The 26,833-nt window shown below is 35.7% G+C and overlaps 1 protein-coding gene across 2 annotated transcripts in view; it reads left to right on the top strand.

Annotated features, from left to right (window-relative positions):
* The window catches only part of RBM27 (RNA binding motif protein 27), a 58,234-nt gene extending 39,144 nt beyond the window's left edge, over positions 1-19,090 (top strand). Inside the window, exons 14-21 of one of the 2 annotated variants that reach the window (XM_004686849.2) lie at positions 1,192-1,332; positions 5,948-6,067; positions 6,999-7,073; positions 7,480-7,644; positions 8,733-8,837; positions 8,948-9,139; positions 13,605-13,715; positions 15,856-19,090. In XM_004686849.2, the coding sequence (XP_004686906.1) occupies positions 1,192-1,332; positions 5,948-6,067; positions 6,999-7,073; positions 7,480-7,644; positions 8,733-8,837; positions 8,948-9,139; positions 13,605-13,715; positions 15,856-15,939 (993 nt within the window). In that variant the 3' untranslated portion in view covers positions 15,940-19,090. The remainder of the gene's footprint in view (positions 1-1,191; positions 1,333-5,947; positions 6,068-6,998; positions 7,074-7,479; positions 7,645-8,732; positions 8,838-8,947; positions 9,140-13,604; positions 13,716-15,855) is intronic. The other variant, XM_012728024.1, reaches the window with a different exon arrangement.
* Positions 19,091-26,833: the final 7,743 nt, after the last annotated feature.

Raw genomic sequence — 26,833 nt, forward strand, 5'->3', positions numbered from 1 at the left:
CAGTCTTCCCATACTGCAGGTCATTGACGATCTCCTGACACAGCCTCTTTGCTTCCACAAATCCTCCATCCACCTTGTATGGCCTTGCATTCCTGGCTACACCCACCTCCTCTGCTGTGATATAAGTGGCAAACCTAAAGCCTCTAGATCACTTAGTGTTTGGCTCTTTCTACCACACAGTCTGCTCAGAGTAGTTTTTCAGACTCTCATCTGTTGTATCAAAGCTTAAGCCTCTGATAAAGAACTTCTGCAGCTGTTCTGGCTTGGTGGAGGACACTGTGTCTTAGACATGATGAGAGTAGGAGGGGCAGTTTTTTGGTGCATGCTTAGGGGTGTCCACAGGCAGAAAGTAATGGTTCTTAATAGTAAAGTATAGTAACTGCCCACCACCGAACAACTCTTGACTCTAGAACATCTCTGAGTCAGTCAACTTGTCCCTCCCCCTTTGCCCTTATTGTGTTCCTCTTGAACTTGGAGCTCTAAGAGGGTGGGATTTTTGTCTCTCGCATTCATTCTATGCCTATTCTAGGAGACAGGGCAGGGCCTGAAACATTGCTCAAAATAAAATTATTTGAATGACTAGGTGAAGGAAGGAAGCCACTCCTTATTAGAGCCATTCAGATATTATCAATAGAGATAGTTTCCTTGGTTCTTCTTTTGTTTGGATTGTTTTCAGATTAAAAAAAAAAGTATTTCTTACAGCTCCATTCATCGTTCTGCATACATACTTCATGTTAGAGCTCAAAAATGAATACTTCACCTGGTTGCTGGCTGAATACTCTGTATAATAGTGGTATCACATCTGTGATTCATTAGACAGTACCCTCTTAGTGCCACCCAAAATTGCAATATATTTGGGGAGTAGCCTTATCTGTTGTCAAGGAAACCCATAAGCCTTTTCAGAGCACTACATACTGGTGAAAGCATAAAAACCTCATGAGAAACTTGTGTCTGTGAGGGTTTATATATATCTATATGCATTTTGTTGTGATGTCTCTTAGATTTCTAAAAATGTATGGATGGATTATTTGAATACCTACCACTTTGTTTGAAAATGAAGCCTTACAAATAATGAAAGCATTCCCTCTAACCATATCCTTGTCTTCCTACTAAGGGTAAACACTATTCTAACCTTGTTTCATTCCTAGGCATTTAAAAAACATTTACCACATTTTTATTTTCTATATGCAGATGATGAACAAGCCACAGAGCTCAGGTGCATACGTTCTTAACAAAGTTCCCGTTAAACATCGTCTTGGACTTGCAAGTGGTAACCAGAGTGATACCGCACACTTATTGAATCAGTCTGGTGGTGCTGGTGAGGATTCCCAGGTATGTACTTATGTGAACTTCAAATACTAGCGTTGTTCAATGACACAAAGAAATGAGCAGATTGACTATCATTCACAGTCGTCGTGTATTGCTTCCTTGCTCAAGGTAAGTGTGACAGCTAACTTCAAACTTCCATATAGTTAGCTAGAAATTTACTAGTTAATTTTTTTGCTATTCAAAACTTAGTAGGAATTTGAGGATTTTAGCCACTTACTAATAGATGTCTAACAGTCCACTTCTCTTATCATTTTTCCTCTTAGATAAATTCAGAACACAGCGAAATAGATTTACCCTAAGCAAAAGTCAAACTTTTAAACATTTGAAGTAGTTTGTTTTGCCCTTTCGAATATATCTATCCTGTGATTCCCTGGCATGGTGATCATTTCAGCCAACTAGGAAAGCTTGGAAAAAATAACAACAAGAGGGGTTAACACTACTAGACAATAAGAAGTGCTGTAGTCTCTCTAAGTAGACAGTTTGATACGGCACATAAAGAAGAGATAGTCAAGTGGGATAAAATATTGACTAATAGACTCACTTGCAAGTGAAAATTTATTCTTTCATGGTATCTCACATCAATGAGGAAGATAAATTGATAAATTGTTTTGGCATAACTAGATAGCATCACAGAACAGAGCAAATTAGATTCACTTTTTTTTTTTTTAAGTTTTATTTATTTATGTATTCAAGAGCTAGAGTTCAAGCCAGAGGTACAGGGGGGTAGGTGAGAAGCTTTACCAGAGACAGAGTGGGTAACAGAACAGACAGATTGCGCAAAACACACTGCTGGGAGGAGCAGTGGGTGAGACAGGAGAGGTCTGCTGTGTCCTGTGGGTCAGCTGTCTGACCAGGGATTGAACTTGTGCGGCAGTGGCTGCCAATAACTCCATTGTGCTGAGACTCAACCTCTTGTGCCACCAGGGAGGCCTTAGATTCATTTTCATTTTTTAAAAAGATTTATGCATACAAGAACAGGGATACAGACCAAAAGTGTGCTGGCCTAAGCCCTGCTCCACCAGGGAGGCCAGACTATGTCTTGTTTTAAACATTTGTTTTAGAACCATGTAAATGCTGCATGTAATTATGAAATATAATAAAGATAATCCATAGCAGTAGAAAATGGAAACAAACTAGCATGTCTGTATAGATAGTGCCTTACAATGTAGTTTTTTGGCTATGAATTCCTAGTGAGTTATACTCTGAGGACAAAAAAAACTATATTAAAAAGCTCTTTTCAGCAATAATATTGTGGGCTATGTTTTGAAATTAGTTTGTGAGCACTGCAGAATAAATATAAAGGGTACCCTCCCTGGTGGCACAGTGGTTTAAAGCACATCCCTATGAAGCTGTCTGAAGCCCCTGCAGCATGAGTTCAATCCCCTACCACAGAGGTGACCACATGGTGTGGCAGAACTCTCCTGACCCATCCACTGGTCTCCTCAGCAGTGTATTTCCGGTAGATCTGTGTGTTCTGTTCCCCCACTCTTCTCTGGTGAATCCTCTTACCCCCAGCACCTCTGGCCTGTACCCCAGTTCTTGTATGCGCAAATAAGTAAGTCATTTAAAAAAAAAAAGAATCAAAAGGAATTACATTGGTGTCATTAATTACTAAGATTTCAGTGTGGTTGGAAAGAGATAAAAGGTATATGAAATTAAGTAAAAATACTATAGTAGGGCCCTCCCTGGTGGCACAGCGGGTTAAAGCATAGCACAAAGAAGCTTACGCCACTTCCACATGAGTTCGATCCCCACCTGCCCCTGAGGTGACCCACATGGCGAGGCAGACCTCTCCTGACCCGCCCGCTGCTCCCCTCAGCAGTGTACTTTGTCAATCTGCCTGTTCTGTTCCCTACTCTGTCTCTGGTGAATCCTCTCACCCTCCACATCTCTGGCCTATACCCCAGTTCTGTACGAATAAATAAATTAAAAAAAAAATACTATAGTATCCTGAATCTGAATTGAAAATATACTATAAATTCAGATTTTACTATATGCTAAAAAATAAGTAAGCATTTTCTGATCCTGTTCACTGGAATGGTCTAGAAAAAAGGCCTGCCCTGTAGAAATGAGTACCCCTTGAACCCAAAGGCACTAAGAATAGCAGGGATCCTTACAAATGTGCCTAGAATATTTTGTCAAATCTTAGAGACTGAGGAAGATATCAGAGATTACTGGAATCTTGTCAAAGAACAGAAAAGTCATTAAGGCTCCAAATCTTTCCACCAACTTAAAGGACATTCAGAAGATAGAGAAACATGTTAAAGGCTGCTATTGAGTCTTGGAGAGAAAACTACAGGATGAATGACCTGGTTTCCTCAAAAAATATTTTGCAAGGAAAAGAAAGAACTGGAATGGGACATTGAATGAAAGGAAACTTTAAAGAGATGTGGCTAATTAACTCTTAAGTACTTTAATAGATCCCAGTTCAGTTGGGAAACAGTTTAGGAGATCAGAATACAATTTTTTTTTTTAAAGATTTATTTATTTGTGCATACAGAACTGGGGTACAGGTCAGAGGCTCAGGGGCGGTGAGAGGCTTCACCAGAGACAGAGCTGGGAGCAGAACAGGCAGATCGACGAAGTACACTGCTGAGGGGAGCAGCGGGCGGGTCACATGCCATGCCATGTGGTCACCTCCGGGGCAGGTGGGGATCGAACTCATGCGGAAGTGGCTTTAGATTCTCAGTGCTGTGCTTTAACCCACTGCACCACCAGGGAGGGCCAGAATACAATTTTTTAAGTTTGCTGATGGTAATACAGTAATGTTTTAAAAAGAAAAGAATTTAATTAGAATACAACTGAAGTGGTTATAGATGCAGCAGATGTAGTAGTCCAAAGATACTAGTAAAAAGCAAGTTTGTTTTCTGTGTTGATAATTTTTGCTACTTGTTGATGTATGCATCAACTTCATGTAACTTTATACTTTTGTCTGTTTCAAAAATTACATTATAAAAAGAAAAAGAAAAACTATTATAGAGTTGGAAGCCAGGCAGTCCTGACAGTGATCTGCTTCCCGCTAACTGTGCCAGATAACTTGTGAGCAATGGTCTCCTTTCCTTGAGATGCGCTGAAGACTGAGACTTTCGAGTTATAAAGCATAAAAGGGAAGTTTTTAGCACGTAATAAATGCTCATTAAACTGTAGGTGTTTCCATCTTTATTAATAACTAGCAGTAGGTGTTTTCATCTTTTATTAACAACAGTCATGATAGCACCATGAACTCCAGCTATGCAGAATTCCAAAAATACTTTAGGGATTTTCATGTGTGGTTAGAATTACTTCATTTTGCTTAAATTTGAGAACAGCTAATTATTGTATGATTGAAAGGCATTTTATACTTGGATATTATTTATGTGGTTGAATTTCCCATGAATTCCTTAATTATATCCTGTGTTCCTTAACATCATGCTTTCAAAGTTAACTTAAAAATTGAGAAAAGAATAGCATGTCCTAGGAGAGCCCTGAATCTGGAAGGCCTTTGTTTACTATGTTGCTTTGCTGTGCCTTAAGTGGGAGGAATATTAATTAGAGAGTCATCTGTTAAGAAAAGGAATTGAAATAGCAGCACTAGTACAATATCTCACTATTTGCAAAATCAGACCTGTGAGCTAACACTTGTCTTATGTTTGATTGTAAGCTCATAATTTCAATTAAATAAATACTAAGATTATGATTGCAATATACCTTAATTCTAAGAAGGGTTTGCAGTTATTAGGAGTGTGGGTTCATATTTGGCACTTCACTTATGACAGTACCCTGTAGCCAAACACCAGGAAGACACCTATACTTGAACACGTTCAGTTTATTATTTAATGAGGAAGTATACACAGTGAAACTAGAATGAGGCTAAAGGTATAATTGTGTAAAGGGGCTGCAATATTTTCTGTTTAGCCAGGGTAGAGAACTGTTTGGTCATTTTTTTTTTTTTTTTAAGATTTATTTATTTGTACATACAGAACTGGGGTACAGGCCAGAGGCTCAGGGGCGGTGAGAGGCTTCACCAGAGACAGAGTGGGGAACAGAACAGGCAGATCGACGAAGTACACTGCTGAGGGGAGCAGCGGGCGGGTCAGGAGAGGTCTGCCTCGCCATGTGGACACCTCCGGGGCAGGCGGGGATAGAACTCATGCGGAAGCGGCTTTAGATTCTCAGTGCTGTGCTTTAACCCGCTGCGCCACCAGGGAGGGCCCTGTTTGGTCATTTTTATGGGTTATAGTTTTCATGGGTCCCCCCCCCCATGTTTTATCATGATTATATAGTGAGAGCCCTTGTTTTTATCTTGATCCATCATGGTGTTAAGAGTGACTTTATCTGAGATTTGATAGTTTGTGAAATTGTTTGACAGGAGGACACAAAGGCTTAGCTGTCAGTGGTACACTAACTCCTAGATATCAGGGATTGTTGTTCATTTCTTAAAGTAAATAAATATATAGAGAAAACAAAGGTGTGATACATCCAGAAGTGAAACATAGCTATGGATTAATTTTTAGATTTTGTCTTTAAATGAAAGTTGAATTTTCCATGTAAGGACCTATGAAAGTTATAGAAAACTACTATAAGAAAACTTGTATATATATATAAAATGACTATAAACATTTAATCTTGTGTTTTATAGATATTTGCAACTCCAAGTCATCAAAAAATGGTTTACAGCTCCCCAAACTTAAAGACACCTTCAAAACTTTGTTCAGGGTCTAAATCACATGATGTTCAAGAAGTTCTTAAAAAGAAGCAGGTAACAGCCTTAATTCTTCTCCCCTTATAGAGGAACAAGCCCATTGAATTCCTCAGTGACTATGTTAACATATTTGAACACTTTAGTAGTAATGTAACTACTTTATACTGTTTATTTAGTTGTTTTTTGATGAATTATAAACTTGGAAGAAACATCAACAAATAGGAAAGGGGCTTGTAGTTGTCTTTCAGGGACTACATCAAACATAAGGGAAGTTTTTTTTCTGAATTAAAGTAAACAACATTGAGCTGTCATGTGTTTTTTCCTTCCAAGAAACAGAAGGAAGCACTTTCTTTCTTTTTTTTTAGGAAGCACTTTCATTATATTTTCTTTCTGTTCATTTCTGGTTTTGTTTCACATAAATTGTAACATTATATAGTTATTCATGTGACTAAATTCTGAGTTTCATTATCAGATTTAAACTCACACAAGGTTTTTAAGAACTTATGTGTATTACCCCATCTCCCCCCATGAGTTAGCATTGATGATTTAATTTAACTTAGAGGTGATCGGTAACAATTCCCTGGCAAGGGTCTATAAGTATTGCTGTCATTTTTATTAACCTATCCATCTCACAGTTTGAAATTTTGAACTTTAAAAATAAAGCTTACTATATTGGCAGGTGAAAACGACTTACATTTTCTTCATAAACACATTTGGGTCATTAAGTGACTAAGGCCTTATATAGACAACTAATTAGTGTTCAATATTTTAAAGACCTTTAAAGTTACAGTTATAATTGTGAACAACCTTGTGTTGGAAGTGTTGGGAATATGTATAAAGGTTTAATCTCTGCTTTTAGCTATTTTTTGATTAGGAAGGAAATTTATTTCAAGTAGTAACATCCCAGAATAAATGAGAATATAGTAATTCTATATATCATTGGCAAATTCTGTGTCCCTACTAATTTTTTTTTTACTTATTTACATAGGAAGCAATGAAGTTACAACAAGACATGAGGAAAAAGAGGCAAGAAGTGTTAGAAAAGCAAATTGAATGCCAGAAGGTGAGAGATCATTATTTGCTATAATTAATATATAGAATGGCTCTTATAAAAATATTCCTAATAAGAAAGTGTTTTTTGGTTTTTTTAAAAATATTTATTTATGTCTGCAAGAGCTGGGGTACAGGCCAGAGATGGGGAGGGTAAGAGGATTCAGCAGAGCCAGAGTGGGGAACAGAACAGGCAGACGGACTGCAGTGGGCAAGACAGGAGAGGTCCGCCACACCATGTGGGTCAGCTCCCTGGCCAGGGATCAAACCCTGTGCTACAGTGGCTGTGGATAGCTTCATAGTACTGTGTTTTAACCTCTTGTAAAACCAGGGAGGTCCCTCTAATAGGAAAATTTTTAAGGATTATTCACACTAAACTTTTCTAGGTATAGTTTCACTTATTTCTATTTATTTTATAGATGCTAATATCTAAGTTAGAAAAAAACAAAAGCATGAAACCAGAAGAGAGAGCAAATATAATGAAGACTTTGAAAGAGCTTGGAGAAAAGATCTCACAATTGAAAGATGAATTAAAAACATCTTCTGCAGTCTCCATACCATCTAAAGTAAAGACAAAAACAGAGGTATCTATTTGGATTTTTAAGAAGTTCAGATTTATTGAAAATATAGGTGGAATTCTTGTGTAGCAAATAGTTTAGTAGGGAAACAATTACAACAAATTTTAAAATGTTTCTATAGGTGCTATATGTACTCTCTTTGAAAAAGAACAGACTAGTGTTTTTCAAGTGAATTTCTTGGTCTCTGTGCTGAAGATGAAACTGCTAGAGTGATGGAGAAGACAGAGGTGTCTCTTTTTCAGCAAATTTTTTCCCTAATGTTATAATATTATAATATCTCTTTATTCATATGGTATTACTGACTTTAATGTGGCTAAAAATAATGGCATGTCATTAAAAAGAATAATCTCAAGTTCAGGTCCATTTCAGTCCAGTTTTGTCATTTCTCTTATTTCCTTGGTCTAGAAGAATACTTGCTTTATTTATTACCGTTCTGTTAACTTCCAGTTCTTTGAGAACTGGTCATAAATTTGCCAGATCTATGGAATGAAAATGTTTATGTATAACATTACATTACATTTGAAATTGTGCTTTCTTATCAGTATAGGAATGGAAAATATTCTATTGCTACTTCTTTTTAATAATATAAATCCCCAATTGTAGAAAGAATGTATGCACATTGTAAAAATTAAAGAGCATATAGGAGAGAAAAAAATATCTCAGAGTTGTGACCCCAAAGAGGATGTTATTTCTCACAAACACACAAAAAACCAATGGCAGCAGTTACAAGGTTCAAATCTGAAAGCAGTTATGCAGCTTACATTTGTACTGGTGGTGAATTTTTGCTATTTAATTTACTTAAGCCCATTGTGTTTCACTTAAGATGCCTCATTATGGGGAAATTACTCTCAGCTCCTTATCTTAGATGACTTTCCAAGGTCTCATTTTTAGGTCATCTTAAGCAGTAGTACTGCTTATTATGTTCCCTAATATTGTCTTCATGTTTTTAGTACTACACCTGTGAAGTTGCTTTTTGTAAGGCACCTGTGTATTATTGCATCTTCTCATTTCTCCAAAAGAGAGAAGCATCATCTGTAAGCATAAGATCTTGGACATTATTTAACAAATACATTTTTAATCTTAATTTTCCCAAGGCCCAGAAAGAACTGTTAGATACTGAACTGGACCTTCACAAGAGGTTATCCTCAGGAGAAGACACGACAGAATTGCGGAAAAAACTGAGTCAGTTACAAGTTGAGGTAAGATTTAAGAAGGTTACTATACAGTGATACCTCAAAAAAAGTTTTCTGTTCTTTTGTTGTCAAAGGTTCAGTTTGTATTCTACATCCTGTCTTTCGCTGTTACTTAGGCTGCACGATTAGGTATTTTACCTGTGGGTCGAGGAAAGACCATGTCTTCTCAAGGTCGGGGGAGAGGCCGAGGTCGTGGAGGACGAGGAAGAGGCTCTCTCAATCACATGGTGGTTGACCACCGCCCCAAAGCACTAACAGTTGGGGGATTCATTGAGGAGGAAAAAGATGAATTACTTCAACATTTCTCAGTAAGTTTTTTTTTTTTTTTTAATTTTTAAAAATGTTTAATGTATTTATACATAAAAGAACTGGGGTGTAGGCCAGAGGTGTGGTGGAGAGGTGAGAGGAATCACCAGAGACAGAGTTGGGAGCACAACAGGCAGATCTACTGAAATACACTGCTGAGGGGAGTAGTGGGTGAGATGGGAGAGGTCTGCTGTGCCATATGGGTTACCTCTCTGGCCAGTGCTCTAACTCTTTCTGCAGTCGCTTTGGGTAGCTGCAAGATGCTGATTCTTAATCCTTTGTGCCACCAAAGAAGGCCCTCTTAGTAATTTTTAAACTAGTAAATGCTAACTCTGAAAAACAGTGTTCAGCATTTTCTTGCTACATACTGCATAAATGTCAAATGTTTTATAGATTATACAAAGTTGTGAAAACCATGGGTATTAACACATTCTTCCTAATGCACTTGAAGTTCAAGTCAGTCAACATCATAGAGTTATATAAGTGGCCAGAACCAATACTAAAAAAAAAAAGAAACACAGCTGGCTATTAACATTTCGTATCCCTATACATTAAAAAACTTTTCTGAGAGAAAATGCTTTCCACCTTTTAGTTTAAATATGGCAAGGGGGAACTTGAAAAGCAAACTTTTCTTCAAGGTTCTTAATCTTTTGATGTCCATATTGGTGGGTTGTTATAAAGAATACAGATTTGAGATCTGGACTGACTTTTTCTTTCTGGAGCTGATTGTTTGACTAGTCTGAACCTTATTTTCATTTTTTATAAAATATTAGCAGTAAATTATTTCTTTGATGAGTAAAGAATTTAATATATAGAGGCACTCTATACATGTGCAGACTAACCTTGTAGAAGCTAAATGAATGTGAATTTTTCCCTTTTAATAATGAATATATTAAATTAAGATCTTTTTGTCAAGTAAGTTGGGCTTTTAGATTTCGTACCAGCTCTGGTGAGCTGATAATTTGATTATGTAATAGAAGTTTTAAAAGTGACTCTGCAAAATGTTCTAAAATAGTAGGTAATCTTAATGGGTAAGAAGCTGCATGCTCCACATAGCATGAAGGTGAATCGAGACTATCTAGATGTTTATTACTTGCTCAAATGGATCTCTCTTTCTTATAATTGGGGTCATTGTAAAACATCTAATAATAACTAATTGTGCTGGTCATATATTTGATAAGCCTGAAATATAGCCAAGTATAAAGGAAATAAAAATGCATGTAATCTACCTAGGTTACTAAATTTCAGATAGTCAGTTACTGTTTATCATTTGTCACATTTTCTTTAAGATTTTTTTCTCTATGCACATACATATAATTTGATCTTGTTTTGTACAAATGGTAGCATGTTATTTAACACTTTTACATGTGGTTTTCACTTAATTTATAACAAGTTGTTACTAAGGATTATTCTATACTAGTGTGTACCATATTGTTTCACTTTTTAATAACTGCATGGTGTTTCATTGTAAAAGTGCCATACTAGATTTAAATAGTCCCATATGGATGGGATCTAATTTTCCCCCAATATTATATCATAGATATATGTGTAAGAAAACATGCTTTTAAATAAATACGACATTTTAAGAGGTAAGCCTTAGGTATTAAAAATTAATATATATAGTTAAAAATTATGCTTTAAAAAAGTGTAAAATTTTCTTTTAACCTCTGCCTACCCTTAAAAGTTAGTCACTATCTCCCTGATGACATAAGGGTTAAGTCTCAGCAATATGAAACTATCCAGGCACTGCAGCAGGAATTTAATCCCCCTCCAGGGAGCTGGACTACATAGCCTGTAGTGGACCTCTCCTCTCTCGCCCATTGCTCCCCTCAGCAGTGTATTTCAGTAGATCTGCTTGTTCTGCTCCCCACTCTGTCTCTGATGAATCCTCTCGCCCCTCGTACTTCTAGTCTATACCCCTTGTGTTCTATGCATAAATAAATATTTGTTTTAAAACTTTTTTTAAAAGTTAGCTACTATTTTTGGATATTTGCGTAGGAAAGATTATTAATGTAAAAACATAGGCATGTTTCTTTTTTTTTCCTTTAAAAATTTATTTATTTATGCATATAAGCAAGAACTAGGGTACTAGCCAGAGATGTGAGGGGTGAGAGGATTCATCAGAGACAGAGCAGAACAGGCAGATTGACTGAAATACACTGCTGAGGAGAGCAGCGGGCCAGTCAGGAGAGGTCTGCTGTGCCATGTGGGTCACCTCCCTGGCGGGGGATTGAACTGCTGTAGTGGCTGCAGACAGCTTTAACCTATTGTACCACCAGAAAGGGCTAAAAGTACATACATAATGTTTCTTATTTTAGAAACAGTTTTCTAAAGTGGGATCATATTATTATATGATAGTTTAGCTGTTTGGTGTTTTCTTTAAAGTTATACTATTTGATTTTAAACATTTATTAAAACAAATTATCAATTCTAAATATATAGTTTAATAATTTATTAGATAATAAATTCCCAATACTTACCCTCTCAGGTCAAGAAATGGAACATTCATTCTCAGCAACCCAAAAGTTTTCTTCTACCCTTTTCTCTAGTCACTGTCTTCTCTTCTTTAGAGCAGTTACCATTTCCTCTACCTTATGATCACCATGCTTGCTTTATACAGTTGATCCTCATTATTCATTGATTCCATATTTGGAAATTCACCTACCCACTAAAACTTATTTGTAACCTCAGGATAAAAATTTGTGGTGTTTTTGTGATGATTTTCAGACGACAACAATTTTCAGCTATGAAAAATTTGAGTCACCATTTCGGCACATTTTCAGTTGAAGTCAAATAAGATGAAACTTCTTATATCTACCCCTTGTTATAAACAATTGTTCTATTTGCAGTCTATTTCATACCTCATGTTTTTTGCTTTTCATTAGTAATTGCACTATTTAAGGTGACTCACACATTTAGTGCTGTATAGTTTTCCCAAGTCCAAGAAGACTGTGACGTGTGGTGTGGAGAAAATGTGTCAAATAAACTTTCTTGAGGCCTGAGAGAGAGTATTTTGATTGCTACTCAGTGTTAGTGAAGCAAGTAGATGTTAAATAAGGTGTCTTTAAACATGAAACCAGAAGCTTGTGGGAGCCTAATCCTGTATTTCCACTAAGGAGAATGATTCAGTATTTGCTCACTTAGTGTTAGAAATGATTTTATGTAACTACCACAAATAATGAGTATCAGCTACATGTGCATTCTGAAATTCTGTAGTAATAACTCTACCAAGTTTTTAAATTTTGTAACTGGAATTGCACCGTGTGTATTTTTTTGTTTCTGGTTTCTTTTGCTTGACATCATTTGTGAGATTGATTTGTTTTACATATAAGAGTAGCTTGCCATTTTTTTTTATTACAAAAGTTTATTTTTACATCATTTTGTACATTTTTTTTTTCCATCTCAATTGTAATCCCCGCGGGTTTCCCATCACCAAGTCACCCATGTGCCATCACCATAATCGTGTGAGCTTGCCATTTTTATTACTAATTTTCAGTTGTATAAATATAGCACAATATGATTCTCCATTTTCCTGTTTTTAGACTCCAGGGTTATTTCCATTTTAGCTTAATGAACAGTGTGGCATTCTTACCATGCAGTCTGTTTTGTGGAAACATTTGGCATCCTGGGATTTATTTACATTTGCCCTAGAAAAAGTATAGCGTGAAACCTCAAACTTTAAAGAAACTCTTTTATTATGATTTTCATAGCTGAACCAAGAATTGAGGCTATTCCATAATCCAGTATTGTTGATAGAGAAGCTGTAGGAATGACCAAGTTTCCATTCCTCATGAAACATTGGATCCTTTTCTTTTGACTCTACTGCTTTATCTTTAAAAGTAAACCTTTTATTTTCTCTTGCTGAATTTTTCTAGGGAAGAAAAAAAATGTTCGTATAGTACTGCAAAAAAATATATTTGAAATTGAGGCGTTTTTCCTTAAGTTAGATTAGTAGATGTTTAACATTTGTTGAATTCTTAGGTGTGTTGAAGAGTATTTGTCATAGTGATTGATATATATAGCAAGTTAGAAGGCGAAATAGGAATAGCTTTATCAAATACAGGTGGAACAGTAAGAGATCCCTCGGGTGAAAAAAATGTCTTTTAAAAACCGCTTATAATTTTAGGGTTTCAGTATGAATATGCAACATCAGAAACCACTTATTATATATGGATAGCATTTGTTGTCCTCATTATGACTTGTCTAATTTATTATCCAGACCAAAACATAGGCTAAATTTTACCTGACACAGGGAGAAGCTCTTGACTATCTGAGCAAACCAGAACATCTAGTCTGCTAATGAAAAAAGGCCCTTCACTTTTTGTAAAGTTGACCCTCATTGCTTATCATGGGTCAGCTTCACAAACCTCTCCCCTCCCCCATTTTACACATTTGAAATAGCACACATTTGAAGAAATCATTAATAATGTGAATACAACTTTTGTGTTCTTCTAAAATCTATTTTAGGCTCCAAACCAAGGGTCAAAATTCAAAGACCGTCGGCTGCAAATATCATGGCACAAGGCCAAGGTGCCTTCTGTCTCCAATGAGACTGAGGAAGAAGAAGTCAAGGAGGAGGTAAAAAAAAAAAAAAAAATATATATATATATATATATATATATTTTAAGATTTATTTATGTATACAGAACTGGGGTACAGGCCAGAGGTGCGGGGACAGTTAGAGGATTCACCACACACAAGAGTGGGGAGCAGAACAGGCAGATAGATGGAAGTACACTGCTGAGGGAAGCAGCAGGCAGGTCAGGAGAGGTCTGCAGGCCATGTGGATCACCTCTGGGGTAGGCAGGGATCAAACTCATAAGGAAATGGCTTTAGCTTCTTAGTGCATTGCTTTAACCCGCTGCACCACCAGGGAGGGCCCGAGGAGGTAGATTTAATGGTTGAAAATTGAAGAGTTAAATTAGGTCATTTCCCAATTATATGTTTTTCTTAAACTTTTTTTGGCAGGCAGTTAAGACTTGTCTACTGATTTATTAAAGCATCAGAACAGATGCAGAAATAAAGCTCTTTGGGCTTTATTTTCTGGTCTATGAGGAACTATTCATTTTTATTTGTATTTATTTTGGCATTATCTGAGCTCATGAAACTTTAATTCTGGTAAAATGAGGAACATGGATCATGTGAACAAATAAAATTTGACTTTTTTAAAAAAATTGAGTTTATATCAATATGCAGCATTGTATATGATTTAGGGGAATATGTTCACACTTCTTATGTGCATTACATACCACATCCATCATCAGAAAACTCAGTCCTTTACCACAGAGCTCCCTTCCCACTTTGTTCCTCCACCTCACTGTCCTTTCCCCTTTAGTATCCTCCACACTGCAGTCATATTTCTATAGTTTGCTTTGATTCAGTTTTGTCAGTTCCTTTGTTTCTCTATTCCACCTGTGAGTGAAATCATCTGATATTTATCTTTTTCCTTCTGATGAATTTCACTTAGCATAATCCCCTGCACTTCCATTGATGTCAAATGATTAGCGTACAATTTTTTTTTAATAGTTGAGTAGTACTCCATTATGTTTACATACTGCATTGCCTTAACCTGTTCCTGTTTTGGTGCACTTAAGTCATTTCCATAACTTGGCTCTTGTAAATAATGCTACAATAAACACAGAAGTGCATTCATTCCTTTGAGTTAGTGCTTTTTGCATTCCTTGGGTAAATATCTAGGAGTCAAATTGATGGGTCACATGGTCTTACTATTTTTAGTATTTTGAGAAATTTCTATATTATTTCCCATAAGGGCTATGAAATAGCCTGTGTTCCCACCAACAGTGTATGAGGGTTCCTTTTTCTCTACACGCTTGCCAGTAACTTAAATTTTAGCTTAATTCAAGTTCCAAAAGTAATAAATTTAAATATCTTGTTTTCTTTCTATGTGCAACTCTTAAATCAGAGTATAAGGAGATTTTTGGGCATAAAGGGAAGATCAGGAAAACCGAGGACTTAATACCAATGCTACATAGTTATTAGCCTCTTAAATATATGACAGTTAATTTTGGTATTTTACTCCTCTATTTCTATTTAGTTTGTTGAAAAGGACACTTAACCAGCATTGCAAGTTATTCCTGATTCATGATAATTGTGATTTTAAAAGGCTTTAGCATTATGGTTGATAGAAAGTTTTCCGTTCATGTGGGTAATTCTGCATTAGAAACACAGAGACATTTTCTATTAAAAAAAAAAAGCTATGATAGTTCGGGAATGTTTGTAAATACTTCTACTTTGCTTAAGATTTTATATTCTTATGTAAACTTTGGAATGTCCATGTCATGAAGAAATTAGTATATTCTCCACTCAAAGATAATCAGATATCAAAGGAAATATTTGGGAGTTAGGTCATTTATTTTCCTCAATGTTAAGTCATTTGGAAAAAAGTACATTTTATCAGACTTTATTTCATAGATACTGTTCTTTCATTTCCCCATAAAATACTCTTATGTTACTTATTTGTCATAATTGGGTTGGAAATCTGTTAAAACCATGAAACACAGGAGAGAAGACTATATATATATATGCACACATATTTGAAAATGTTTCAGGCTTTGGTGGAGTATTTTGGCCTTGAAAGATACTCTGAATGCATCATTTGTAAATACAACCTGGACTTCATATGTGAGTCTATTTGGCGTACATGTATGTTACTTGACTTTCTTCTACCACTAAGCAGATGTTTTCCCTCTTTCTTTAGGAAACAGAAACCTCAGATTTGTTTTTGCATGATGACGACGACGAAGATGAAGATGAATATGAATCTCGTTCATGGCGAAGATGAAATCTGATTCAAGCTGTATAATTTTTAGGAATATTGTTTAGAAGAACAACTTTTTAAAATTATTTAAAGAAGTCAATGAGCCAAAAATTTTCTTTTTATTTTCTTTTCAACACAGTAGGTTTAAGGACAGCAAGTTTGCTATTTAAACACATCTCATAACTGTTCATGATATTAAAGCACCAAAGGCCTAGTGACTTTTACACAGTTGTGAAGATCCACAGGAATGACACGGATAATCTCTAGAGCCTTATTTTCCACACCATCTCTTTTTGTTGCTATTGGTGTTGGATTATAATGTAAATGACAGGGTGTTCAGAAATTTTATTTTGGATTATAATCTGCTGATAAAATTTCATTAAATGTCAAAATTGCCTGGAATCTCTTAACTCTTAGCTATTATGGATGGGACGTCAGACAGTAGGAGATATTTGTGATTAAAATGCCCTTTTGCTTTCTAAAATTATCTTGGAAGGAAAGTAAATTTAATTTTTTTACTGTGGAGGAGCCCAATTTCTATTCAGTCTAAATTGTTGTGGGGGTTCTCTGTATAGTAGTGACTGCTACATTCAGTGTAAATCACAGCAGACTCTGTGTTTTTAAATGCAGTAAGGCAGTGGTAGCTAGCTCCATAGGATTTCCATTCTCTTATCATACTAACTCTGCTGTACTCTGCTATTGATCCTTAGTTTACTTTGATACTTAATGAACATTGATACAATTGGTCCTTTTTCTTTACATTCTTACAAAGTAAAAGGCTTTCAGCTATTGCCCCTTTCTTGTCCCTGTTTTCTTTCTCCTGCATTTTTACTCCTAGGCTTGATTTATCCATTATTGAGATAAGTGATTTTTTACAGTCACCAAAAGTCAGTCCTCAATAAAAAGTTGAAACCAGCACCTTGATAAATAAGTGATGTTTTGATGAGAATAATGTAAAAATTTTTAGAGGGGAGGCACCAGCTTTTTATTTTTATTTTTAAAAGCTTCAGTTTAGTTACACAAAAGGGTTAAAAAGTGTGAAATTCTTTTCCTAAAATTAAACCATGATGGTTTGGTGACCGGGGGTAGGGTGGGCTTGGGTGGGGTAGGGGATGGGTATGCTAGTAATAAATGGGAGTCATACTTGACTTTGATCAGATGAACTTATATTTTCATAATTTTGTAGCTTGTTGCTATCCATGAACGTGCATCCTTCAGTAGGCAGTTTCCTTCACTGTGTGCATTTTTACTGTACACTCTATAGAGTAGAGTATCTGTTAAGTAAAATATATATGTAAATTTATGTCCTTGTGTCCTGGATGTTAGATGGAAAAGCAGAGGAGCAACACTACACTGTATTGACCCCTGGGGAAATAAAATGATTGATGTACATAGGATGTCACTTTTTCAAGGATATACACATCTGTTTTATAAATGTGTGGTGTGAAAATTTGAAACTTCCTGTTGGCTTCAAAAGGTTCTTGGTGATCGCTGTATTAAGGATTTTGTTTCCTGAAGTGAAGACTCTTTCTCACAGTAGAACCTATTCACTAAGAAACTTAAAACCATCAGGACTCTAGATTTACTTAGCTACAAGACGTTATATCCCACATCCTGATTCTCTTTTCTACATATTTTCCTGGAATGATGTATCAAGCCAGGATCATTTTTAAGTTCATAATAATAAAGATTTCCTCTTTGTAGGTTATTATATTTCTGAAAACACTGAAACTAAAATAAGCTTAAAAAAGAAGTAGAACATTGCAATGGGGTACCTAGAATAAGCAATCTTGCTCCTTCCTCCTCCATCATCTCTAATGAAATTTTCTTGATGTCTGTGGCTCAGTTGGTATATATTTTGAAAGATTCATTGTGGTGAATATTTTGAGTCCTGACAATTTAAACGTGATAGAGGGAACAAAGGATTTATATATTTTTTGTACAAAGTTTTTTCTTAAGCTGTATAATTTTGTAAATAATTTGTTTGGTTTTTTTGTGTACTAAAACTACCAGCGTATAGATTTCAATAAGAATTGTTGTATTTTTGTATTTGGAAACTGAAAATTACAGTAAATTAATGGATCTGTAAGAAAATTTTCAGTAGACTGACAGTTTGACAGAATGAGATTCCTTTTCATATGATTTTTTTAAACCTCAAAATTGACATCTAATACTCTAAATATGAAGAGATAAGGATTTGTTTGAATTTTTAGTTATGGGGGAGGGGAGATTTGAAGGAAAGGGTGTGACCAGATAGATAGTTTTTCAGTAAGAGTTGAGGCTCTTTGTATAAAAGTTTTCAGCATATCTTAAATAGGATTTAAGTGCTTTAAAAATGTCCTTTCTAAGAATCCTGAAACATGTTTTGACTCTCAAAAATTAACTCAAAAGTATGGATTAAAAGTCATATTAGAAATTTTTAAAGTTAGTATAAAGTGACTAAATGTGTATGTACATATTTTTTCCTTTAGATTTTTTCATCCCCACCCTCAAGTCCCCAAGTGTTTGAATTTCTGTGAAAACCAAGTAACTACCATGACTTGCTTTCTTGACATCTTGTATAGAAAAAACATAGTACCTGAGGCAAATTCTGTTATTTTCAATATGTCTGATATCTTTATAAATAGCTGATGAGGAAATACCACCACCAATTTGGCCAGGTCAACCTGGTTTGCTAGTGGATTGCTGCTCAGGCATAAAAAGATGACCCCAGGGATGCACAATTTCCCTCAATTCATGTTATCACTTGGGGGGAACATCATCAGTAGCTAAGATGACATTTTGGAAAACAGTCTTGTTTAGGGTGGAAAAGGTCCATGGTTATGGATCGTTATTTCAAAATGAAGGAAAAAATCATGTGAAAAGGAATAGTGGTTCATCTTGATGTATAGTATGCCTGTATTATAGTTTTTACAAAATTGTGAACTTGTGTAATAGTATAATAGGAGATATTGTTGAATTTCTAACTGTTTATATACATTTAAATTCATATATGTAATGTTTGTTTTATCGATTACAATCTGAATTTCTAAGAAGCATGTTGACTTTTGCAATAAAGATGCAATATGGAATGGTTCACAATTGGCAAAAAAAGAAAAAAAGATAAAAAGTATTATGAATTTAAAAGAATTTGAAAATTTTATGAACCATTCCAAAATTATAACAATCACCAAAAGAGCTGTAATTCTGGCTTGTTCTGGAAAGAAAGAAAATGTGTGGGTACGCTTGCTTGTGTGTGAGAGTGTGTAAAGGACATGTATGTGTGTTTTATGTTCGATTCATGAACATGAGAGAATGTCACTCATCAATTTGGGTCTTGAAGTCACTGGCTAGTAAATATACAGTAGAGTAAGTCCTTCATTAGAATAGTTGTTCAAAATGAAAGTGTGTTTTAAAGTGTTACTTGTAAGTAACCTTTGGTAGCCATTTTTCTTTGTGGCAGCGTCTTGGTTTCCTCGGTATGAAGCACAATTTTATAAAAAAAATTATTTTTAGAGAAGGTTCTGCCCTTACTGGCCAGGTAGGCTACTTGAGGGGGACGAATCTGGAGGATTAGGTGACCTCGATGCCAGGCTATGATTTGTGAGCCTGTAGGTGATGGAGCGCTTGTCCAGCTAGTGGCCGATCATGTTGGGAGTCATTTCCACCTAACTGAAGGTCTTGTGGGTGCTCACCATGCTGCCCACCATTTCGGGGCAAATAATCATGTCTAACAGGTATGTCTTCATTTCAGGCTACTCCATCTGCAAGGGATCATTTTAATGGTTTTTGTGTTTTGATGTTCAGTTTGCTGCCAACAATAGGAAAGGTATTTTTCTTTAAGTGGAATAGAGAGAAGGAAAAAAAAAATACCTTGAGGTAACTGGAAGTTTAATTGTGTTGATTTGTAAAGAGTGACCAGAGGAGGTAATTCTACACACTAAAGACTAGGCATAATGGGGAAACAGGTATATTTCTTAAGCTGGAGCCTGCTCCCTCTCTTCCCCCCAGCCTTCCCATTTCAGTTAAGAAACCTGTGCAGAATTAATTCTTCAAATGATTACTAAGAAGCATTCAAAAGCAAGGAAAATACTAAAGTATTACTAAATTTCATTCTTACCATAACAAAGATCTTATTATGCATTAAGTAAATGGCAAATTGTGTATGACCACTTGTTTTGAATAATCCTATGTTTATAATCAACATTAGTTCTGGGACTTTTGGGGGGAGAAAGCATAATTCAATATAATAGTAATTTACTAAACAGTCCATTTACTAAAATGGAGCCCTAACAAAAATTAGTGTTTTTACTAATTTTGGTATAAATTATTCTAAGGATAACTAATTCTGAGGATAAGCCAAGCAAGGATAAATTTGGATTATGACCCAGTACACTTTCTAGTCTAGTTTCAGTAAACACAAGATAAATGGGTATGTACATCAGTGTTGGGATGGTTTTAAATAAATCAGGGTTTTCTGTTTTTTTTTTTTTTTTTTTGAAAGATTATGCATGCTAAAGGTGGGGTGGGGGGATGAGAGGATTCACCAGGAAGTGGGGAGCAGTGTGGGCAGGTCAACTGAAACTCACTGCGGAGGGTGAGCGGCAGGCAAGACGAGAGATCTGCTGACCTGGGCTGGAACTCAAGCTGCAGTGGCTGTGGATAGCTTCGTAGTGCTGAGACAACACCTTATGTCACCAGGGAGTCCCGAGGGTTATTTTAAACAAGTGGACCAACATCTCAGGGCAAACCTGCCCATTTTGTATTTGTAAGTTGAATCTGCTCTTAGGCTTCTGCGCTATTTTTTGTAGTGGTGATTGTGATTAGTCTTGCTATTTTTCTTTGTAGTTCTGTTACATTAACTTTGCTTTTATGAAAGGAGCAAGGGAATAAGGTGGGAATCTAATAGCTTATTAGCTTGTTTTCAATGAAAAAAATGGCATGTGTTTCCTATATCACTTCATCTATTGTTTTAGCCATTTCTTAAAGTTCTAGAACTTTGATCCACTAGTTCTTAGTGTTGGGGTCGTGGGTTTAGCATTTGGTATTTCAAAATTGTTCTTCATTCAATTCTTTGGGGAGTGGGTATGTGGAAATAAGACTTTTCGTCACCTCATCACTTAAGTTCTCAGCACTATTGTCAAGTCTTATAAAAGTGAAATGTCTTAACTCTTTTTCTGAAGCCCTTGTGAGATTCTTAATTTGCTCTCAGCTTTGGTTGTGAGATTTATTTTTTAAATTTAATGAGAGCTAATATAGATCTTGCCACCTATGTGTCAGCTTAAGTTCTTAGACCAAACTGCCTATTTATTATGTAAACATGTGCTTTGTGGGCTGTAGTTTTTTAGTTCCTGAGCAACCCTCCAACTAAAAGATAAATTACTGTAATCAGTTTTTAACAAAGCCTGTAGGGGGCTCTCAAAGGCAAAATTTAATTGACATAAGAGAAGTGATTGAATTTCTCTTAGTATGTCACAGTGCAAAACACTTGGCATTGTTGACACTGTAAGCCTCTCGCCCCCTCAACAAAGTTGACAAAGCAGTATGTACAGCCTTACTACTCAATATGCAGCAGCTATTTATTTTAGCTAGTTTCATCATGACAACCCCCCCCCCCCACCATTGGCTTCAGTCTGGAAAGTGCTAGCCTAACAAGTTGCAGGATGATTTGCAGTTTTAAATAAGTCTCTTGTGACATTGCCAATAGTATTTTGAGCATAAAATGATAAAATTTTTGTCTGTTGTGGGTTGCTTAGAAAAGCAATGTGGAATCAAGTTGACTAGTACAAAATTAAAGGTGAAAGTAATATATACATTTTGTAAAATTCATCACCTTTATTAATACTCTTGCACAAAGGTATTTTGTAGTTTTTAATTCTTTTAATAGACAACGGTGAGTGACTTTTAACCTTGTTGGAGGTTTTACATTTTTGTCATGATTCTGAAAAATATGGCATTCTGATATATTGGTACTATTTTTAAGGAAATTCAAGTCACTTTTCAGAAAATATTGAAAAAGAACTCTGCCTGTGAAATCCATACAATTAGGATGTGGATCAAGACAAGATTATTTACCTTTGTGTTTAATTTTGCATTGAGGTCACCTACCAAGCTTTCAAAATAAGCCAAGTTTGATACTCCTATGTGAGAAAACATATTGCAACATTGTGACACTTTTTAACCCTTTCACACACACTCTCCAGTAGTTTATTAGAAATGGGAACTATTGATAGACTTCTATATAAATAGCGACCTAATCTTCCCACTTAACATGGGGCAAATGTGTTATTTGTGTCTTTACATGCTTGAGATTTTCCAGTTTCTAAAGAGACAGAAACACGAGAATGTTACTATCTTCAAAAATCTACAGAAAAAAGCTAGTAAGTCTGCAAAGTAACCAATGAGAAGCAAGAGTTTTCTACTTTTCAGTATTTCTGAAATATTTCAGTATTTTTTCTATTCCTTTTGAAATTCCCTAAAGAATAGACCAGACATTCCTGTAATACCACGATTCTAAGAAATTGTTTTCAGTTAAACCAGATGATAAATTTAAACTTCTCTTTTAAAAAAATATTAGCTGGCATGTATTGAATACAGACTGAATCAGGTAACTCAGTACGCCTATTTTCTGTGTTTGCAGTGGGCCTTGGGAAAAGGTGCACTTCCTTCCCTTGTTCAGCTTTGAAAACTGAATTTGGGAGAGATTAAGTAGCCCCCTGGGAGTCACAGAGCCTGTAGTGATGGCACCAGGATTTGAACTGGCTTCCAGAGCTCATGCTTTTTGTACTGCTGCTGCTTATAAAATGGAATATTGCAAGTTTGTAGAATGCCACTGATCTTTTTTATTAGTGTCTGTCAAATGCTGCTATTCTGATTCCATCTATTGCTTCTCCTTGGATTGGAACCAGACTCCCTTGGGGAAAAATCGTCATTTTTAGGTAGCATATTGGAAACTAGAGAAAACACTGTTTATATATGCTAATTTGTGGGAAAACATTTTAAAAGTAATAATTTTTTGTGACCTCCATAATGTACAGCCAGCCAATTTGATACACTTCACAATAATTTGGCTATATCATAACCTATGTTTATTTTATTTTCAATTTTATCTTAAAGTGGCAAACTAAATTATGATAATCTCACATTATTTCTACCTTGCTTCTTTGTGTTTTTCAATATTTCTGGTGCCTTATTCTGGTGCGTTGGCATTAAAAGCATCATGTTGTACATAAATAAGTTTACATGCTTTAATTTAATGATGTTTTCATATAGTACACTGAATTTTCTAGGCAGAAAGTGCTGAGAATAGCAGTGTTCCTTTATAGTTACATTTATGCCATAGATTTTTTAAGAAAGAATATATTTTCAGTGAATAAAAATGATGTTCATGTCACTGTTCCAGTTACAGTTATTTGATTTTTTTATAAGTTCAGATTTCTTATTTTAGTAATGTCATTTCAAATCCTTGTGAATTTCTAATTTTAGCTGTTTGGGCAACTATGAAATGTTTATTGACTACTAATGGTATGGTCATAATTGTCATTGCAAAGAAAAAATAAAAGAAAATGCAAGCACCTTTGGGAGAAAGGGAGCATTTTATTCTCTGAGAGCCCATGAGGAAGCCAGGCATGTTCTAATACACTCAACAGAAAAAGGGTTTTATCCTTGACAAATTTCGCAGCCTTTGGGAATATTTCCATGATGGTAACTAATAGGGAAATTGATGAGACAAAGGAGAAAGATTACACCATTTTACTAGTGATAGTACATGTTTTTACAAAGGTATTTTCCCAGCTAACAAAATTGAATTAAGTTATTAAAAATATTTCACTGTCACTGAATGCTAAAAACTGTGTATGCTAATTGTTTTGCTTGGAAATACTAAAGATGGGAAAAACTTACACACTAATTTCTTAGAATTAAAACCTAATTTCTTAGAATTAAAATTTTTTATTTTGAAACTTTCTACTAATAATGTAAAGGCACCTTTCTACCAGTGATTTATTTAAATCCTAATAAATTATGCATTTCTGCACTTTAGCCATTCATGTGAAAATTATTTGAAGTCGGCTCAAAAGAATGGTACTGTGTATTCTCCTGAGCCCAGTATTTTAAAGAAGTTACATTGACTCTTAGTTTCATATTTTCAAGTGACTGTTGCTAAATCAGATAAAGCTGAAGAAAAGTCCTTAAAGAGTTGAAGAAAATGATTAAAATCTACTTAAAGTGAGGGTATTTATGGAAGAATTCTGTTGTTTTGACAAACTCTTGTACTGAGTTACTAATATTTTTGGAAAGCCATTTGGGAGTTTGTAGGTACCTCTCAACTTCTCAAACGACCTCCTGTAGGGACAAAATAAGCTAACTGATATTCAGACGTGGTCAGAAAGTTGCTCCTATTTTCTACCAAGGGAGATTGACTTGTATTCATTCTGAGTTTTGGCCTTCGTCACTAGCAGTGGTTCTGTTTCATAGACTTAGGTGGGAGGACTGATGTGAGTCAAAATCCAAAGAAATTTTGCATACTTCAAATAGGAAAAAAATACAAAGAAGTTTGATTCTATTCAACAATTTATTACTATTCTTATCCAGAAGCATAATGGACTTTCTGTATCATGTAAACAAGAAATAAAAATATGGTAGATCAGAGTAAACTATTCTGCACACAGAAGCCATTTAATAACTGTTAAGGAAATGACTTGAAGAATCAGAAGAGGTAATAACTGATCTCTGCCTTTTATTTGAGTAACTCATTTCACCAGTCAATGTAAATGGTAAAAATAAAAAAACTAAATGTGGAATTGCAAAGGCAGTTAACTTCCTGATAAATTATTTCAAGTCTTGATTTTTTTTATTTTACAAGTCTTTAAAAGATTTTTTTTTATTGAGGTAACACTGTTTTCCAACACTATGATTCAGAGTTATACATTCACACCTTTTCAGATGCAGGTACCACACCCACAAACAAGGCACCCAAGGCCTCCTCCACCATAACTCATTGCTCTCCACTTTTCTCCCCACCCATTGGTTCTTCCCATCTGGTAGCCCCAGATTTCTAGGGTTTATTTTGGTTTAGTTTCATCCATTTATTTGTTTATTCACACTTCACAAAGTAAAATCATCCAGCCTTTCTTCTGATTGACTTCATTTAGTGTAGTCCCTCTGGCCCATCCATGTGTTCTGGGGCACTCAGATTGTTTCCAGAACTTGGCTGCTATAAATAGTTGTGCAGTGGTTATAGCAGTGCATATATCCCTTCAAATTAGTGTTTTTATTATTTTTACAGATATGTAAGAATGGAATTGATGGATCGTATGGTAGATCTATTTTTTATAATTAGAAATTTCCATATGGTCTGGACCAGTCTACATTCCTATCAACAGTATAGGAGGTTTTCTTAATTATGTAGTATTTTGAGTGGTCAGGTTTTACGTATAAAATGAGTATTATGATGTTAGTACCTACTTATTGTCCCTAGTTTTCAATAAACATTACATTAAACTATCACTGAAAGCACTTTGTGAAATATAAACAATTAGATCTTTTCAGCTGCATTGAATTGTCTGAACAAAGGTATTTTCAGCTACAATTAAATTTCATAACATTGGTTATTGTAGTGGGAGGACTCTCAGGGTGAAGCTGGAGGCATGGGGTGAAAGGGCTCGTCAAAGAGTGGAGAACAGAACAGGTGAATTTATTGAAATACACTGCTAAGGGAAGCAGTGGGCAAGATGGGAGAAATCTGCATCCTAAAGAGGATTTAGGCTCTTTTATACTTTGCTTCACAAGCTTTCGAATTTGCTTTTCTTTTTTTTTAAGATTTATTTATTTATAAATACAGAATTGGGGTACAGGCTAGAGGTGTTGGGGGTTGGGAGTGAGAGGATTCACCAGACAGAGACAGGGGGTTGGGGGGTGAGAGGATTCACCAGAAACAGAGTGGGGAGCAGAACAGATTGATGAAATACACTGTTGAGGGGAGAAGCGGGCAGGTCAGGAGAGGTCTGCTGCGCCATGTGGGTCAGCTCCCTGGATGGGATCGAACTCAGCTGCAGTGTTTGGATAACTTCATAGTGCTGTGCTTTAACCTGTTACACCACTAGGGAGGGCCTGGGCTTTCTAATTTGGGGCACCAGTTTGCACCAGTTATCTGTTGTGATGTGTGGTCTCAGGTGCTGCCTTTGCCATTGAAACATCTCCTGGCCTTTGCTGCTGCATTCTTGGAGCTGGGCTGGTTCTTCTGGCCACGGTGGTGGCTGTGGTGGATCTTATGACCTGTTCCCTGAGGCAGCCTTATCCCTCTTATCCTTTTAAGCCTCCCAATCCAGCCTGCTGGGTCAGGAGTGAAAGCTGTTTTTTTTTTTTTTTTTTTTTTCCCTAGTTTTTCCTTATAATGCAGTTAGCATTAAAAGTGTTTTTTTTTAACTAACATAATAGTTTATTTTTACATCATTTTGTGCATTTTCCCAACTCAGTTGCAATTCCTTTGGTCTTCCCATCACCAAATCACCTGTGTGCCATCACCACAGTGCAGTGCATTTCCTTCCCGCCACCATTTTTTATCCCATTCCCCACTCTACACCCACAAAATGTCTCTGGTATATAGCTGTTCATTATTATTACTATTTTCTTGCCTGGTCCGTTATACTCCTGTTTGAGTGCTATGAGTGAAACCATCTGGTATTTTTCCTTTTCTTTCTGGCTTATTTCACTAAGCAAGATCTTTTCCAGCTCCATCCGTGTTACTGAAAAAGGCATGTGTTTGTTTTTTGTTTTTTGTTTTCTTGTTTGGTTGCTGAGTAATATTCCATTGTGTATATGTACCACATCTTTTTAATCATCCATTTTTGGGCATTTGGGCTGTTTCCATGTCTTTCCAATTGTAAATAAAGCAGCAATTAACATGGGGGTGCAAGTGTCTTTGAATCAGTGTTTTTGT

This window comes from Condylura cristata, unplaced genomic scaffold, assembly GCF_000260355.1.
Source record: "Condylura cristata isolate star-nosed mole 26May11 unplaced genomic scaffold, ConCri1.0 scaffold00021, whole genome shotgun sequence".
Classification (NCBI taxonomy): Eukaryota; Metazoa; Chordata; class Mammalia; order Eulipotyphla; family Talpidae; genus Condylura; species Condylura cristata.